Source organism: Ahaetulla prasina, chromosome 11 (genome assembly GCF_028640845.1).
Source record: "Ahaetulla prasina isolate Xishuangbanna chromosome 11, ASM2864084v1, whole genome shotgun sequence".
Classification (NCBI taxonomy): Eukaryota; Metazoa; Chordata; class Lepidosauria; order Squamata; family Colubridae; genus Ahaetulla; species Ahaetulla prasina.
In genome coordinates, this window is record NC_080549.1 from 3,726,203 (window position 1) to 3,744,788 (window position 18,586).

An 18,586-nucleotide genomic window follows, 5' to 3' on the forward strand; every position below is an offset into this window, starting at 1 on the left:
ATTTCCGACAATCAGCTGTGCTGCAGGATTAGCAAATCTAAATCGTGGCGCAGCTATTCCCGCCCCCCTTGCTGTTCTACTTACTTTAGAAAAGGCTTCTTAATCCTCCTTTTCCAGCACTGCGCAGTAGCGCCTGTGGTGCGCACGTGAAGCGCGCATTTGGTGCATACTGCGCATCTGCGCACAAAGCACGCGTTTGACATGCACTGCGCATGCGCGCGCAAAACAAACCGGTAGCGAAACGAGCATTCAGAGCATTTCACCCCTGGTTCAGAGCAACTGCCAGTGGTCGGAAATCCTCCCTAACATTCATTGAGGTAAGAGTTGCAATTCTGAAAGCAAAGACGATAGCTCCATCTCATTTAAAATATTAATGAGATTAAAGATTTGCTTCTTAAAAAAAAAAAAGACAATATGTGTTTGTTCCCAAGGCAGGGAATTGCTCACTTGATTGGCCGAGTAGAATCCAAGTCATTCACAAGGTCACTGAAATGCCACAGGGGCTAGAAGCAGACAGACACGTAATTCAGAATTATTTTGATTGATGATAACATGCAGAATGCTAAATCTCAAAATGAGCTTTGAAAATTTGAGGGGCTTCTATCTCAACCATACAGTCACATCCTTGCTGCAGATATATAATAATGCATGGTACGTCTTCCTGCTCCATTAGAATGCAAAGTAACTTCATTGTTTGAGCAGCCCATACCATCCCAAGGCAAGTTCTAATTCTTAAAATATATATCATCGTCATCTCCATTTAACATTTAACTCGGGAACAACCCGAGCCTCCCATGTAACACCTGTCCTGCGTGAGCTGCACTGGCTTCCGGTAGTCTTCCGGGTGCAATTCAAGGTGTTGGTTATCACCTTTAAAGCGCTCCATGGCATAGGACTGGGTTATTTACGAGACTGCCTGCTGCTACCAATAGCCTCCCATCGACCCATGCGCTCCCATAGAGAGGGTCTCCTCAGGGTGCCGTCGGTCAAACAATGTAGACTCTCCCAGGGGAGAGCCTTCTCTGTAGGGGCTCCTGCCCTCTGGAATGAGCTGCCTCCGAGGATACGTCAACTTCCTGACCTCCGGACCTTCCGCCGTGAGCTAAAGACTTTTCTATTTCATCGTGCAGGGCTGGCTTAATGAAGTTTTTATCGGGGTTTTATTATAGTCTTATATTCTTTTAGCCTTTAATTTAAGTAATTTTTAAATGTTTTTTTAACTTTTCTGAGTTGTGCTTTTACCCTGGCTGTAAACCGCCGAGTTCTTCGGGAGAAGGGCGGTATATAAATTAAATAAATAAATAAATAAATAAATAAATAAATAAATAAATAAATAAATAAATAAATAAATAAATAAATAAATAAATAAATAAATAAATAAATAGACATCCATATAATCCCTTGCGGGGTGGAGTCTGGGCAACTGAATGAAGCTAGCACAAAGTTTTAATGGCCGGATGCCCTTCCCATTGCCAATGCGGAGTTATATTCAACAGATATATTCTCATTGTGCCCAGAGAGAGAAATATCTGCCTCTACCTAGGATCAAACTCACAGCCTCCTGATTGTGAGGTGAGACGTCCACCTCTATAGGCCACCTTACCACTCTAATTCTTAAAATATAAACATGTAGTAAATATGTCCTATATACAGCACATTCCTGAGTAATGTACAAGAAATAATAAAAACTGGAAATTTATTGCCATTTTGGTTGAAATCCAAGGAACCTTAGCTATTCTCATCTCGTTTCTTTTTGTACTTTGTCCAAGAGTGTAGGTTGTGCTTACCCAGATTGTAAATTTAGCCCAGATTGTAAAGTAAAGGTAAAGGTAAAGGTTTCACTCTCACGTATGTGCAAGTCATTCTCGACTCTAGGGGGCGGTGCTCATTTTCGTTTCCAAGCTGAAGAGCCAGCGCTGTCTGAAGACGTCTCCGTGGTCATGTGGCCAGCATGACTAAACACCAAAGGCGCACGGAACGCTGTTCCCTTCCCACCAAAGGTGGTCCCTATTTTGCTACTTGCATTTTGTATGTGCTTTCCAACTGCTAGGTTGGCAGAAGCTGGGACAAGTAACAGGAGCTCACCCCGTTACGCGGCAGTGGGGATTCGAACCGCTGAACTGCCAACCTTTCGATCGACAAGCTCAATCCCTTAGAGCCCAGATTGTATTCTTGCACAAAACTAAAGTCCTTAAAAAGTGAATGTGTGCATCTTGGTTTCTCTAGGATTATCTTCTGCAACTACAAACATTCTGAATTCTACCACCATCCTTGAAACTTCCATAAGAGAGCTGCTGTTGTTTGAGTAAATTCACGTCACGTTCTCAAGAATGCCTTGGTTCTTTCCTCTGGTTTCTAAACACCTACCAGATACTACTTTCTCTTTCCCAGACAGTCTTCCATGATAGAAGTTGTCTTAAAAGCCAACACAATGCACCCTGGTGCTGCCATGTTTAATAAATCATAACTCACCATCTGTGCTAGGAGCAGCATCTAGTTAGCAGGGCTTGGGAAAGGAGGGGGAAAAAAATCCTGTGAAGGTTTTCATGCTACCCAACGATATCTACGGTATTGAGATTCCTTCTCTCTAACTCCATCCACTTCTGGACAAATATGATTCCTGAAATTATTATGAATTATATTATTTTGCAATTGTATTTTCATTCATTCATTTGTTTGATTCTTAAAGCCAACCATCTCAACAAGTTTTCTCTTGAAATAATTAGAGAATATTTCCAGGATAGGAATTCCCATCCTTTGGATAAGTCAATAACTCCCTCCCTCCCTCCCTTTCTTCCTCTCTCCTTTCCTTCCTTCCTTCCTTGCTTGCTCCCTCCCTCCCTTTCTTCCTCTCTCCCTCCCTTCCTTTTTCCCTCCCTCCCTCCCTTTCTTGTCTCCCCCTTCCTTCTTTCCTTCCTTCCTTCCTTCCTTCTTTCCTTCCTTCTAATTCCTCTGCTACATTACTTTTCTGTACATTACTTCCACGCATATTTGTATGCCTGTACAGCCCTTTCCCTATTCCTCATGTTTATTTATTTTATTTATTTATTTTGTCACACAGTATATATAAGCATAAGCATGAAATAACTATACAATATATAAGCATATATATAAGCATATAAGTATGTAATAACTATATTAATTGGATATAACGAAAGGAAACATTAAGACAGGAACGGTAGGAACTCTGGTGCTCTTATGCACGCCTCTTACAGACCCCTTAGGAATGGGGTGAGGTCAATAGTAGAGAGTTTTTGGTTGAAGCTTTGGGGATTTTGGGAAGAGACCACAGAGTCAGGTAGTGTGTTCCAAGCATTAACAACTCTGTTACTGAAGTCATATTTTCTGCAATCAAGATTGGAGTGGTTAACATTAAGCTTAAATCTGTTGTGTGCTCGTGTATTGTTGCAATTGAAGCTGAAGTAGTCTTCAACAGGAAGGACATTGCAATAGATGATTCTACGAGTTAAACACAGGTCCTGTCGAAGGCGGCATAGTTCTAAATTTTCTAAATCCAGGATTTCAAGTCTGGTGGCATAAGGTATTTTGTTGCATTCAGAGGAGTGGAGAACTCTTCTTGTAAAATACTTCTGGACACGTTCAATTGTATTGATGTCAGAAATGTGGTATGGGTTCCAGACAGTCGAGCTGTATTCAAGAATTGGTCTAGTAAATGTTTTATATGCTCTGGTTAGTAGTGCATATAAAATGTTTGCTAGACCAATTGTTGCTTTGCTTTTAATATAAAAATCAACACCAACCACCTCTCCCCAAATCCTAGAGACCCACAAACCAGCATTTATCTTCACACATGACATGAGACCCGAGAGGTTTTCACATCAAGGTCCGGACGGAGTCCCTTTCTCCATCCCTCAGAGTCACGATTGTCCGCTTCTGAGTTGGCTCTCCTTCTTCTCCGTGTTCTCCTTCCCCTCTTATCCCAGAAAAGTGTACGCAACCTGCCCCAAAGCCGCAGAATGCCAGCTGTTGTGACAAAAGGAAGGATGCGGTGGGACCGGGAGGCACGCTGGGCAAGGTGCCAGCTCGCTGTTCCTTTTGCCCTTTGCGTTGACTTCCACACACCCCTCCTCTGCTCTCCAAAGGATGCCAAGACGTGACAGGAGAGCCCACCTCTTCCCCATCCCACACATTCATCCTGTCCCCTTGGCTTCTATCTGGTGTGGAGTTTGCTTGGCTCTGCACCCTGATTTCACTGCAGGCTGTTTACAGCTAAATGCAGTAACTGCTGATTTTCTTAATAATCAGGGTAGGAGAGGAATAAAAATACCTCACCGTATGCAACCACGTGGACTACAAAGGGAAGCCAAGACACCAGCGCTTGGCGATGTTGACAAGCAGCAACAGAAGCTCTACTCGATTAGTCCTCGACTGGCACCCGCTCAACGAGCGACCGTCCGAAGTTACGACGACACTGGAGAAAAAAAGTGACATAGGATCATTTTTCACACTTGTGACGGTTGCAGCCTCCTCGGGGCCACACGATTTTACATTCGGATGACTTGACGACTGCTTCACATTTATGACGGTCACAGTGTCACGTGATCCCCGTTTGTGAACTTTCTGAAAGCGAAATCCACGGGACAGCCGGGTTCACTGAACCATCGTGGTAACAAATGTGCCGAGAAAAGCCGCAAAGCGGGGGCAGTCCTCACTTATCAACGGTCTCACTTGGCAGAGTAAATTTTGGGCTTGGTTGTGGTCATAAATCGAGGATTGCCTGAATTCAAGCCTAGCGACAAGAATCTAGTCAACTAAAGTTCAGTACTAAATTGGTGTCCCAAAGGGGCCTTTTTTTTTCAAGAGATGATTGGACTTTCTGGGTTTTTTCTGAAGACGTTTTGCTTCTCATCCAAGAAGCTTCTTCTGCTCTCACTGGATGGTGAGGAATGGAAGGATTGATATTCCTTGCAGACAGCTGGTCATTTGCATCCTTTTTTAGACAGTCCTTGAGGCCACTGGGAGGTTTGTCTGCATCCTCCTGAGAATCACCTGAGTGTGGAGCCTTCTTGGAACTGCTAAAAGGACCACGTTGTAGACAGGAGTTAGATGATGTCATATCCCTCCCCATCTGTTGATAGAGGGCTGTCAGTTTTGACATAGATGGCCTCTTTGAGACAGACCAACCTCCAAGTGGCCTCAACGACTCGCTAAAAGAATACAAATGACCAGCTGTCCACAAGGAACATAAATCCATTCGTCACCATCCAGTCAGAGCTGAAGAAGCTTCTTGGATGAGAAGCGCAGCGTCTTCAAAGAAAAACCAAGAAAGTCCAGTTGCCTCCTGAAAAAGCACCTTTGGGACCACCATGACCTGGATGACGGAGAATCTCTACAGATGTTTTAGCTATACAATTTGGGATGAACACCCTTGGAATGGTGTGGGAGGAGGAATGGATTCCCAGAGGAAAAGCTGAAGACTACAGGAACCAGGAGCGCCACTCAGGTGACCCTGAGGACAAAGAGAAACCTCAATGACGCTCTAAAAGGATGCTAATGACCAGCTCTCTGCGAGAAATATAAATCCTTCCATTCCCCACCATCCAGTCAAAGCTGTAGAAGCTTCTAAGATGAGAAGAGAAATGTCTTCCAAGAAAAACCAGAAAGTCCAGTTGCCTCTTGAAAAACGCACCTTTGGGACAACCATGACTTGGATGACGGAGAATCTCCGTGGACATCCTAAATTGGTGCCAGAGAAAGGTCGATGGAATTTTATTTTATTTTTTATTTATTTATTTATTTTATTAGATTTTTATACCGCCCTTCTCCCGAAGGACTCAGGGCGGTGTACAGCCAAATAATAAAACCACACAATATACACATTGAAACAGAAACTTAAAACCAAGCATATTACATAAATGGCCGAAATTTAAAACAGTCAATTTAAAACCCTAAAATTCATAAATAGCCCCAATTAAAATTTAATAAAACTTTTAAGCCAGTCCCGCTTGAATAAATAAATGCGTTTTCAGCTCACAGCGAAAGGTCCGAAGATCAGGCAATTGGTGTAAACCAGGGGGAAGTTCGTTCCAAAGAGTAGGAGCTCCAACAGAGAAGGCCCTACCCCTGGGGGCTGCCAGCCGACATTGTTTGGCGGACGGTACCCTGAGAAGACCCTCTCTGTGTGAGCGTACGGGTCGGTGGGTGTTGGACTTGAATCCTTTATAACATTTTAAGAACTCCAATGATCCAGCAAAATAGATGGTTCCGTTCATCTGTGCTTGTTTCCAAGGGAGGGAGGGGGAAAAAATATCCCATTACTTGATATGGATAGTTCAAGGCAGGAGAAAGCTGCAAGAAATATTTTACCGAAGCAGAGAAGTGGCACTCCCTAGAAATTGTGGGTTTTACACTTCCCAGTGAAGCATAAGATGACGCTAAATCTTCTTTTCTGGTCACAGCTTTCAAAAATGTAATGTCCTTCATTTCAACCAAAAATGGATGAGCAGTCAAAATGAAAACAAAAAAAAAGGTAATATTAATGCAGTAAATCAAAAGCTCAGGGAACCGAGCGGGAGAAAAGGAGATTTCACAGAAACATACTGTAGTCCTGCGTAAAATCCTTGGGTCTCCCCCGTTGACCTTCCTAAGTCTTTGTGTCTTATTGGGTTGCCCTCAATTTTGGATTCTCAGATGCAAACGGGTGCAAAGGGCTGGTTCCTTGAATGACAGGTAATCCCCAACTTACGACCGCAACGGAGCCCAGAAGTTATGTTGCTAGGTGAGACACTTAAGTGAGTTTTGCCCTATCTTACGACTTTTCTTGCCACAATTGTTACTCGCGGTTGTTAAGTTAGACACACGGTTGTTAAGTCAACCCGGTTTATCCATGGACTTTGCTTGTCAGAAGGTCCCCAAAGGGGATCATGTGATCCCTGGAAATGGCAACCGTCGTAAATGTGAATCAGTAGCCAAGCTTTCTGAATTTTGATCCCATGACCATGAGGATGCTGCAACGGTCGTTAAGTGTGGAAAAACGGTCATAAGCCACTATTTCACTGCTGTTGTAACTTTGAACTGTCGCTAAGTAAACTTTTGTAAATCGAGGAATACACGTATTGCATAAAAGAAAGCCAACACTGCAGTCCTCATCAAGACACGTCTGTCTAATAATTTCTCATTGTTCATTAAAAGCTGCAGTAGGTTTTCCGCACAACCTACAATAATCCTCAGGAGAAGTAAACTGACTGGCTGGTGTGTTGGACAATGGTTTGAACTTAAGACCATACACAAATCTAGTTCTTCTCTTGCGTGCCAAGAACTCTTTCAAAGACTTTCGGAGGGTTTGGGGAATAATAAAAAGTTAAAACTGAACTTGTCGACTAGAAAGCTGAGAGCCCCAGTAAGGGACTAGAGCACCGCGTGATGGGGCGAGCTCCTGTCCTTGCTCCAGCTCCTGCCCATCTAGCCATTCGAAAGAATGCAAATGTGAGTAGATAAATAGGTACCCTTTCATGGGAAAGTAACAGCATTCTGTGTGCCTTGGCATAGTCATACCAGCCAAATAACCATGGACGAGTCTTAGGACAACCCTGGCTCCCTCTGTTAAAAAATGGAGATGAGCACTACCCTATTGAGTCGGACATGGCTGGGCAAGGGAAACTTTCACCTTGAGGGATCTTGGAGTCTTAGTGGACAACCAGTTAAAGATGAGCCAACAGTGTACAGCGGCAGCCGAAAAAGCCAATGCAATCCTAAATTGCATTAATTTAGGGATACAATCAAGATCAAGTGAGCTACTAATACCACTCTATAAAGTAAAACCACACCTAGAGTACCACATCCAATTTTGGTCACCACACTAGATGTTAAGACTCTAGAAAGAGTGCAGAGAAGAGCAACCAGAATGATTAGGGGACTAGAGACTAAAACATAATGATGAATGTTTGCAGGAACTCGGCATGGCTAGTCTAGCAAAGAGAAGGACCAGGGGAGACAGGATAGCATCTTCCAATATTTGAGGGGCTGCCACAAGAGAGGAAGGGATCAAGCTATTTTCCTAGACACCCGAAGGCCAGAAAAGGAAAAATGGATGGAAACTGACCAAGGAGAGATTCAACCTGGAAAGGAGAAATTTTCTGACACTGAAAACCATCAACCCATGGAACAGAAGTTGCCTTCAGAAGTTGTGGGAGCTTCATCACCAGAGGCTTTCAAAAAGAGACTGGACTGCCAACTGTCAGATATGGTGTAGGGTCTCCTGCTTGGGTGGGGGGGGGGTTGGACTAGATGACCTACAAGGTCCCTTCCAACTCTGTTAAATCTGTTAAAACCTTTACTAAAAATGTATGGCTACCGTAAGTGCTGCTATGAACTAAATGCGAGCATTCACGCTGATTGTGGAAGCGAGACTTTCAAAGTCTGGAGCATCCAGTGTGAGCGTGAAAGATTCTTTGAATTCGCTGCAACTTAATCCGAGTTCAGAGCCCTATTTTCCGAAGGTCCCATTGCAGTCCTTAAAAACTCTTTTGTGTTCTGTTGCAGAGAATGGAAACAATCTGTTTGGAAACCCAGGAATACTGCCAATTAGATCCAGTGCAGAGGCAGAGAAACAAACAACCCCAGCCTGTCGCTTGTCCAAAGGCGAGTGACACTCCAGTATCAATTTATTGCTGGTTGGGACACATTTCCCATCAGCGTTGCGTTATCTCCAGCCCGTTCGGGTTTCACTGTTCTGCAGACCGTTGCTGCAGTTCGGTATATAAGTCTGGTTCTGAAGCAAGGATGCCTCAACCTGCAATCTTCCTCTGGGCTTCAGTGCTGATTGGGCAAAAACTGCAGTGCTTCCTCCTCGGAAACGCAGGAATTAAATCCAAACAAGGAACTCTGCAGCAATGTGAATTGCATGGAAAAGAGTGGACCGAAGGCTTCCCAGAACCCATGAACAGGGTATGAATTTTAATTCCCTTGTCTCTCCCAGCAGCTGCTAGACACGGAAACACAGACTCTAAATAGGGAGAATCCACAAAGCCTCCATGGATTTTCCTCTTTCTCCTTTCCCCTTCTCTTTTTTTTCCTCCTCCTCTTCTTCCTCCTCCTTTCTTTTCCTCCTCTTCCTCCTCCTTTCCCCTTCTTTCTTTTCCTCCTCCTCCTCTCCTTCTCTTTTCCTCCTCCTCTTCCCTTCCTCCCCCTCCCCCTCCTTTTCCTCCTCCCCCTTTCTTTTTCTCCTTTCCCCTCTTTCTTTTCCGCCTCCTCTTCCTCCTTTCCTTCTTTTCCTCCTCCTCCTTTTCCTCCTCCTCTTCTTCCTCTTCGTATATGGTCACCAAATCAGAAAGACTTGTACAGAGTTGTGTGTGTGTGTGTGTGTGTGTGTATCTATATCTATATCTATATCTATATCTATATCTATATCTATATCTATATCTATATCTACTGTATATCTATATCTATATCTATATACCTACCTATATCTATATACTTACCTATCTACCTATATCTATTTATCATCTATCTATCATCTATCTATCATCTATCTATGACTATCTATCTATCTATCTATCTATCTATCTATCTCACACATATCTATCTATTTTGCACAGGGGGCGGTGCTCATCTCCGTTTCTAAGCCGAAGAGCCAGCGCTGTCCGAAAACGTCTCCGTGGTCATGTGGCCGGCACGACTCAACACCAAAGGTGCATTGAACACTGTTCCCTTCCCACCAAAGGTGGTCCCTATTTTTCTACTTGCGTTTTTTATGTGCTTTCAAACTGTTAGATTGGCAGAAGCTGGGACAAGTAACGGGAGGAGCCTGTTCCTAAGGCACACATGAGAAGAGCTGCCAGAAGGCAAGAGCAGCTCGAGCAAAGAGGACGACTCGGGAGTAGGACCAAGAGATGATTGGCCCCTCCCATAAGGCTTAAAAGACCAGCAACGGCGTTTGGGCTCTTTGTTGGAAAACAACATTGATAGCCTTGCTCCTTGTCTTGGTGTTTTATTTCTTGTCGGCGTCTTCTACTTTTGAACTTTTGCCTTATTAGACCAAGTCTGGTGATAAGACTGAAGAATTGTGTTCAGAAGAATTTTCTTTGATTTAGTTTGGACAACACTGAGAATAAGTTAATTCTCAGCTGTTCTAATAACATTTGTTTGTTTTTGAACTGATTGTGTCTACTCCTACCTACTTGGGCCTGGATCACAACAATCTGTTTCTCGATCTGGACTCTTGCCCATACCCACAGCAAGGCATCATAAAAGAGTGTAGAAGTTTCAAGTTATCTCCTTTTGGCACACAAATTTTAGCAGGCTCCCCCAGAGCCCAGGAGAAGCAGCAGAAGAGCAGTGCGAATGATTTGGGGATTTGGTGGAAGATGGTGTCCCTTTTAAAAGCAGGCACAACCTGAACAGAAAGAAGGTGCAGATTCCCTCTGAATCTGAGCAATCCCTTCAGGGCAGAGAAATTTATTTATTTATTATTTATTATTTAGATTTATATACCGCCCTTCTCCGAAGACTCAGGGCGGTGTACAGCATGAATAAAACAAATGTACAAAAAATTAAAATACAATATATATTTAAAAATCTAATTCCATACGCCAAGAATTTAAAATAGGAAAATAAAATTATAAAATAACCCCGCTAAAAACCCTCAATTAAAATTATCATTAGGCCAGCCCTGCTTGATGAAAGAGAAAAGTCTTGAGCTTGCGCTTAAAGGTCCGGAGATCGGGGAGTAAGCGTAGCCCCACGGGTAGTTCGTTCCCCAGGCCAGGAGCCCCCACAGAGAACGCTCTTCCCCTGGGGGCCGCCAGCCGACATTGCTTGGCCGATGGCACCCTAAGGAGGCCCTCCCTGTGAGAGCGCACAGGTCGATGGGAGGCTACTGGTGGCAGTAGGCGGTCCCGTAAATATCCCAGTCGCATTTAGGGTGCATTTAGGACACATTTCCAGGGTCACCCTGTTAATTAACAGTCCTGCAAAAGGAATGTTGATACAGAAACTAGAAGAACAGATTTGGAAGGGACCTTGGAAGGTCTTCTAGGACAACCCCTTGCTGAAACAGGAAACCCTACCCTGTTCCTTGGCAGACAGATTAACAGACCTGGAAGGGATCTGGAGGTCATCTTTTCCAACCCACCTGCCCAAGCAGGAGACCCTACACCATTTCTGACAAATGGCAGTCCAATCTCTTCTTGAAAGCCTCCAGTGATGAAGCTCCCACAACTTCTGAAGGCAACTTCTGTTCCATGGGTTGATCACTCTCACTGTCAAGAAATTTTCTCCTTATTTCCAGGTTGAATCTGAATAGGTTGGTTCAAAGAAATTGAGTTGTGTGGCTCCCACTTTGCATTCTTGGGGTGTATTGAAAGTAGTTTCGGTGTGATTTGGCTCCTCAAAAGTGTGTCTCATCCTGTATCCAATGATCCAGAAAAGAGAAACAGCCGAATCAAAAGAGGTAGCAGCCAGAAGCTCAAATTGGATATTATTCTGATGATTTACAAGAGAGAGTAGAATTTGCTTCTAAGGTTTCGTGCTGGCTTAGATGTAGACATTGCCTGCTTCTTCTTTCTTCTTCTCATGGGTGTTTCCTTCCTCACCCTGAGCGTGAGAATGAATTCGGTCGATGGCATTGATAGGATTGGCCGTTCGGATGGAAATTGTTCTTTGGGATGAAGAAGACCCACCAAACGGCTGGAGATTATATTAACCTTTCCCGTTTCTCAGCAAAATAATTTCAGCCAGGGTGGGGCGGGGAGGAGATCATGGGGGAGGGGGGAAGAATAGATCGATAAGAGAAAGTTAGAACCAACCAGCAAATGCTGCATGAAATAGCAATAAAAGGCATCCAGCAGGTTGCAGGAAGGTGGGGAAAACATCTGGCTTATTATACTGCATATATGGTCCTTTTGTTCCAAAGGAGAAACCCTTCAGGTCTAAATTTCTCCTTACCCCACCCAGGGAGTTGGACTTTAAAATCAGACCCCCCCCCTATTTTTTTTCTCCTCCTCCTCCTCCTCCTCCTCCTCCTCCTCCTCCTCCTCCTCCTTATTCCAGAGTTATCTCCTCTGCTTCTCCTTCTCCTCCTTCTCCTCCTCCTCCTAATTCCAGAATTCTCTCCTCCTCTTCTCCTTCTCCTTCTCCTTCTCCTCCTCCCTCCTCCTCCCCTCCCCTCCTCCTCCTTCTTCCCGGCCCTTGTCTTCATTTATCCCTTTTTAATCTACCTAGTTTTTTTCTTAACAGCAAATGTAAGCAGTTCAGCTGGCAGAGAAAATAAGTTTTTCTGATTAACTTTGACTGCTTTGCAGGGGGGAAAAGTGTGTGTGCATGTGTGGGTGTGAGGGGGGGGAGATGAGCACTCTAATTCCTGAAACCCACCCACTTTGGGAGGAGAGTCCTTACACTTGGAGCAAATACACCCCTCCCCCCCTTCTTCCTCTCTAAAGGAGTGAGTCCTGAGATTTATTCCTGGTTTATTTTTATTTTTATTTATTTCCTTCACCCTGAAAACGAATCAAGCCCCAGCGACTGCCTTTGCATGCTCTAGATGCCCTGGACTAAAACTCCCATCATCCCCAGCTCCTCATCCCCAAGCACTCTCCAAGAGAATATTTGCAGCTCAGGGTTGAACTGTATTGTCTTTGGTGCTCCCTGGGCTCGTTTTGCAAGAAAACCCACCAAGCTTTGAGAGCACCAAGGAACCCCACTCTCTGATAGGCTGAGATAGAACTCCCATCATCCCCAGCCTGAGCTCTCCTTCCCCTGGCACTCTCCAGATTCCTTAAGCTGAAACTCCCATCGTTCCCAGCCAGATCCTCCCTATCTCCGGGAAGGAAAAAAAGAAAAAAAGACGCAGAAATCTCCACCTCACACCCCACTCCGGAGAGGAGCGCCCATCCTCACCCCATCACTCCTCTTCCATAGGCCGCATTGTCCCTCCACCACTCCGCAAACTCTCCCTCCCACACCCGGGCTAATTGCCCCATTTTCCTCACCCACATCCCCCCACCCCCCACCCGAAATAGGGCACCACCGCTGCTGCCACCCCCATCCCCCCCCCTTTTTCAGCAGCTGGAGAGCGGCGCTGGATCGCATCTCCGCCTTGACCGCCCCTCCCGCCCGTGCATCCCTCTCTTAACACCCCACCCCGCCTTACCCCCGCCCCACGGCCGGCCAAGACCAGCCCCACGCCTGACGTCAGCCGCGCTGGCTCCGCGCGAGGAGGCCAGCCTGCCCGCAGGCAGCCGAAGTAACTCAGAGGTCTGGAGGCGCCGGCGGAGCGAAGAGAAGCCCGGGCGAGCCCAGCTCTGCGCGCAACGCTGCGCTCTGGCCCGCCTCGCCCCGTCGGAAGGACTGCGCGCCTCCTCCTCCTCCTCCTCCTCTTCTTCTCTTCCTCCTCCTCCTCCTCCTCCGCCCACCCGCGCATCCCTCGCGCCGCACTTACTAGCCAGCCTCGCTTGCACGCTCGTTTGCACGCTCGCTCGGGGCGCTTGGCAAAAAAAAAAAAAGAGAGAGAGAGAAAGTCTCGCCCGCCTCTCCGCGCTGGGGGAAGCGGAGGCGGGCGCAGCCCCAGCCCGTGCCCAGCTCTGCCCGCCCTTGCTGGCTTTGCAAGCCCGTTTGCCCGCCCCGGGTTTTGCTGCTCCTGCCGCTGCTGCTGCTGCTGCTTCGCCTCCGCCTCCCTTCCCCGACGCGGAAGATGCTGACCTCGTGGCTGCGCGCCCGGGCCAAGACGGAGAGGTTGCGATTCTCCGGATGAGTGAGTACCGCAACGGAGCCGGGGGGCTCTGCGGGCGCGGGGCGTGGGTGGTTCTGGAAAGGAGGTTGCGGTGGTGGTGGTGGGGGGACAGACGGACGGACTGTTTCCGAGCTTGGCAGTTTGGAAGTCGACGGCAGGAGGGGATGCGTGGGTGCGGGGAAGGGGTCGCCGTTCGCTCCGGGTGGACTCAAAACTGGAGGGTTTCATTTGCTGGTAGTTCTTGTGGGGGGCTTCGTTTCCTTCAACCCCTCTCCGCCTTTGAGGGGGTGCAGCAAAGTGTCGGCGAGTGTGGGGGGGTATAAAGTAGATTGGAGGTTCCGGAGATGAGGAGGGTTTTTGTGGGCTTATTGGGTGGGTGGGTGGGTGTCGGGGGCTTGCATTGAGTTGCTTTAGATCTTTCTCCTCCTGCGCGTCTCTCCTTTAAACTCTCCTTACGGGAAGTCCAGGAATTTCAAGCCGGAGACGCGACCACCCGGGTGAGGGGGAAGGAATCTTTTCTCTATCTTGAATTTTATGTGCCTTCCGTGATTTCCAAAGGAAAGAAAGAGAGCAAAGCAAACCCACCCACCCCCGATTTCCCCACCCCCGGTCCTTCTCTTCTCCACAATTTTCTCACTCCCCACCCCCACCCCAAGCCTCGGATTTAATAGGGAAGGCGGGTGATGATGAACAGCGAGAAACAAGAGAGTAAATTCTATAGACTCTATCTACAGCTTGGTGGTTTGGTTTGGAAAGCGCGTTTGTGCTTGTTTGCGTATCTGGAGAGGACCATCCAGCCTCCCGACAGGGCCAATTAAAGAGCAATGGAAGGAGACACCCCCCCCCCAAAGTCTTGAGTCTTATCTTGAGATAACTCTCCAATATGGGTTTGGGGGCTTCTCTGAGGTTCCTGTCGTCCAGTTTTCCTAGTGGAAGATGAACAAGGCTTCCCCAACTGATGGTGCCCTTCAACTATTTGATGGGACCCTTTGGGCATAATTAGGCCAAGTGGAAACTTGCAGGGTGGGGGGGGGTGAGGAAAGAAAATATTTTTTCCAGTCACCAAGAGCTATTGATTACACTGGAAACAGAGAGTAGGGGGCTGGCTGGGGCAAAGCCACGGGGCAGGGGAGGGGAGATGAGATGAGCTAGACTTCTTCCTCTCCCAGAAGAGTTTCCATGGCACTAGAGTGTGAGATGGAGGGGAAGGGGAAGAGCTGCAGAAGTGAAGGGTCCATTGAGTCAGAAAATCCCCATCTTAAGGTGACCATCTGGAGAAGGCAAGGGGAACGGGGGTGGGTGGGTGATGGAGAGGAGAAGACTGTTGTCCCTCAGCAGGTTGAAAAAAATCCTTCTTCCTCTCTCCCTTTCACCCCAAATATTTTGGAATTGGGTGGGGAAGGCAGAAGAGGACAACTTGAGGAAGACTCCCAAAGAGCAGCTCCAAAGAATCATAGCTCCGGTGGGGAAGGGAGAGAGGGGGGGAGGGTCCAAGGAAGAGAGAAGGTGGGGGTGAAAAGGGCAGACACCCCTTCCTCTTGAGGAGGAAGCCCCCCAAAAGGCCCCAGGTGAGGATGAGCCTTGAAGATTGTGTCATTGGGGTTGCTGCTGCATTGCCTTTTAGAAGAGTTGGGTGCTGTTTGATTGACGTGCCTTGTTTTCTGCCTTCCTCGTCTCCCTCAAGGCTTGACTCTTGGCGCAGAAGGTGGGCTCGAGGCTCCATAAAGATGCAGAAGGGAGTTTGGCTGCTGAGCGTGTTCACAGTAGCTGGGATCGCGCCGACCACAGAGAGCCGCAAACCTGCCAAAGACATTTGCAGCAAGAGCCGCTGCCCTTGCGAGGAGAAGGAGAACGTGCTGAATATTAATTGCGAGAACAAGGGATTTACAACGGTCGGCCTCCTCCTGCCTCCCCCGTCCAAGATCTACCAACTCTTTCTCAACGGGAATGCGTTCGCCCGGCTCTACCCCAACGAATTTGTCAACTACTCCAATGCCGTGACGCTCCACTTGGGTTACAACGACATGGAAGAGATTCGAACTGGGGCCTTCCTGGGCCTTCGGATTCTTAAGCGGCTGCACCTCAACAACAACAAGCTGGAGATCTTGCGGGAGGACACCTTCCTAGGCTTAGAAAGCCTGGAGTATCTCCAAGCTGACTACAACTACATCACGGCCATTGAGGCGGGGGCTTTCAGCAAACTCAACAAGCTGAAGGTGTTGATCCTCAACGACAACCTGTTGTTATCCCTCCCTAGCAATGTGTTTCGTTTTGTCCTCCTGACCCACCTGGACCTTAGAGGGAACCGGCTAAAAATGATGCCTTTTGCTGGCGTCTTGGAGCACATCGGAGGGATTATGGAAATCCAGCTGGAGGAGAACCCATGGAACTGTACCTGTGACCTTCTGCCTCTCAAAGCCTGGCTAGATACCATCACGGTCTTTGTCGGGGAGATCGTGTGCGAGACCCCATTCAGGTTGCATGGCAAAGATGTCACCCAACTCACCAGGCAGGACCTCTGCCCTCGAAAAAGTGTGGGGGATGCCAACCCAAGGGAGAAATACCCTCCCCACTCAGACACACACATCCAGAGACTTCCCCCAACAGTTAACTCCGCTGTCGGGGCCACCAGGGCTCCCAAAGCCAGCCGCCCACCCAAAACCAGGAACCGTCCAACCCCACGAGTCACCGTCTCGAAAGACAGGCAGATTTTTGGGCCCATCATGGTTTATCAAACCAAATCTCCCGTGCCCCTAACATGCCCGAACCTTTGCGCTTGCACTTCACAAAGTTCTGACAACGGGCTGAACATCAACTGCCAGGAGAAAAGAATTGGCAACATCTCCGATCTCCACCCCAAGCCCACCAGTCCAAAGAAACTCTATTTGACAAGCAATTACTTGCAAACCATCTATAAAAGTGATCTCGTGGACTATCCATCCCTGGACTTGTTACATTTGGGAAACAATAGGATTGCTGTGATCCAAGAAGATGCCTTTTCTAACCTCACCAGTTTACGCCGGCTTTATCTCAATGGTAACTACCTTGAGGTCTTGTATCCTTCCATGTTTGAAGGGCTCCACAGCTTACAGTATCTCTATTTAGAGTATAACGTGATTAAAGAGATCCTGCCACGCACCTTTGATGCATTGGGCAATCTTCACCTCCTCTTTCTGAACAACAATCTCTTGAGGTCTCTGCCGGACAATGTCTTTGGAGGCACCACCTTAACTAGACTCAACCTGAGAAACAACCACTTCTCGTATCTTCCTGTGCAAGGTGTCCTCGACCAGCTTTCAGCCCTCATTCAAATCGACCTTCAAGAAAACCCTTGGGACTGTACTTGTGATATCATGGGGCTGAGATACTGGATAGAACAAGTCACCGAGCAAAACCATCAGCAGTCAGGAAGCCCGGTGGTAATCAACGAAGTGATCTGTGACTCTCCTGCCAAGCACGCTGGAGAACATCTCAAGACCTTGAGCAAAGAAGCCATCTGCCCTGAGAACCCCAACCTCTTAGATTCTTCTCTCTTGTCCCTCAATCTGAACACCGATACGCCATCAGCCTTCAGTATCTTCCCCAGCGCTTTTCCGGAAATGCGGACTGAAGTCCCCCTCTCCGTCTTAATTTTGGGCCTTCTGGTTGTGTTTATTTTGTCGGTCTGCTTTGGGGCTGGGCTCTTTGTCTTTGTTCTCAAACGCCGGAAGGGTCTGCCAAGTGTGCCCAGCAGTGCCAACAACTTGGACATCAGTTCCTTCCAACTGCAGTACGGGTGCTACAACAGCGAGGCCCACGAGAAAGCAGAAGGGCACGTCTATAATTACATCCCGCCTCCCGTTGGGGAGATGTGCCAGAATCCAATCTACATGCAGAAGGAAGGAGACCCCGTCGCTTACTACAGGAATCTCCACGAATTTAACTACAGCAATCTGGAGCCGAAGAAGGACGATTCCGCCAGCTTTGCCTTCACCATCACCGCGGCGGATATGCTCGAGAAGCAGTCTTTTTCGAGAGAGCCCGAACTGTTGTATCAAAACTTGGTGGAGAGGGTGAAGGAGCTGCCCAGCGGAAGCATGGTCCAATATAATTTCTGCACCCTCCCCAAAAGGCAGTTCGCCCCTTCCTATGAGTCCAGGCGACAAAACCAAGACAGGCTCAATAAAACGGTTTTGTACGGGACTCCGAGGAAGTATTTTACGGAACTGTCCAAACCAGATCTCCCGTTGCTGCAAGGAAAATTGCAGGCCGAACCGGATTACCTCGAAGTGTTGGAAAAACAAACTGCCATTAGTCAGTTGTGAAATGGGGAGTGAGGGGGGGGGAACAACCTGGGGAAGGGGAGGGTTGCATTGGATGGGTGGGGAAAGTCTTGAAAAAAGAGCAAGCCAGATCTGAACTGAAGACCTCCAATGAAATTGGTCCCAGAATAAGGATAATATTTTTTTGGGGGGGGGGGGTGTTTTTCTCATCATCCTCATTATCATCAATGAAGACATTTTCAGATCAGGCCAGGTTTTTGGGATGGGCGTCTTCTACTAAACTCCCTTTAAGTTATTATAATTATTGCTATTGTTATGATTTTGCATATCTTCCTCCTTTTTTTCCCCCCGGCTCTTCGGCCTTTTTTGAGAACTGAATGAATGTTTCTTCTCGGAACATTTGCATTGGGTTATTTCTGGGGAAAAAAGATGAAGAGACGATACGAAAAGGTTCTCTCGACACCTGTGGGCCCCATCCAGAGAATTGAGATGGAACAATAATGTCTGAAACAGATGTTCTGTCCTTCCTTCACTAGATTAGGAAGTGTCTTTCTCCTTCCTTCCCTCCCTCCCTTTTTTATTTTATTTTATTTTGTAAATAAAAATATTGACAGTACTTCTTTTTCAATGGTCAAGT

General features: G+C 47.1%; 1 protein-coding gene across 2 annotated transcripts; it reads left to right on the forward strand.

Moving 5' to 3' along the window:
- Window positions 1-8,735: 8,735 nt before the first annotated feature.
- SLITRK2 (SLIT and NTRK like family member 2) lies at window positions 8,736-17,991 on the forward strand. 2 transcript variants are annotated; one of them, XM_058154629.1, is made up of 3 exons: window positions 8,736-8,907; window positions 9,558-9,650; window positions 15,372-17,991. In XM_058154629.1, exon 3 carries the CDS (start codon window positions 15,415-15,417, stop codon window positions 17,989-17,991), a length of 2,577 nt encoding a protein of 858 aa, XP_058010612.1. In that variant the 5' UTR covers window positions 8,736-8,907; window positions 9,558-9,650; window positions 15,372-15,414. The 2 variants fall into 2 exon arrangements, with proteins under 2 accessions (XP_058010612.1, XP_058010611.1); XM_058154628.1 differs by lacking the exons at window positions 8,736-8,907; window positions 9,558-9,650 and adding an exon at window positions 13,195-13,708.
- Window positions 17,992-18,586: the final 595 nt, after the last annotated feature.

Bases quoted from the DNA above. Each gene is read 5' to 3' on its own strand.
- SLITRK2 (XM_058154629.1), top strand. From the start codon at position 15,415: ATGCAGAAGGGAGTTTGGCTGCTGAGCGTGTTCACAGTAGCTGGGATC.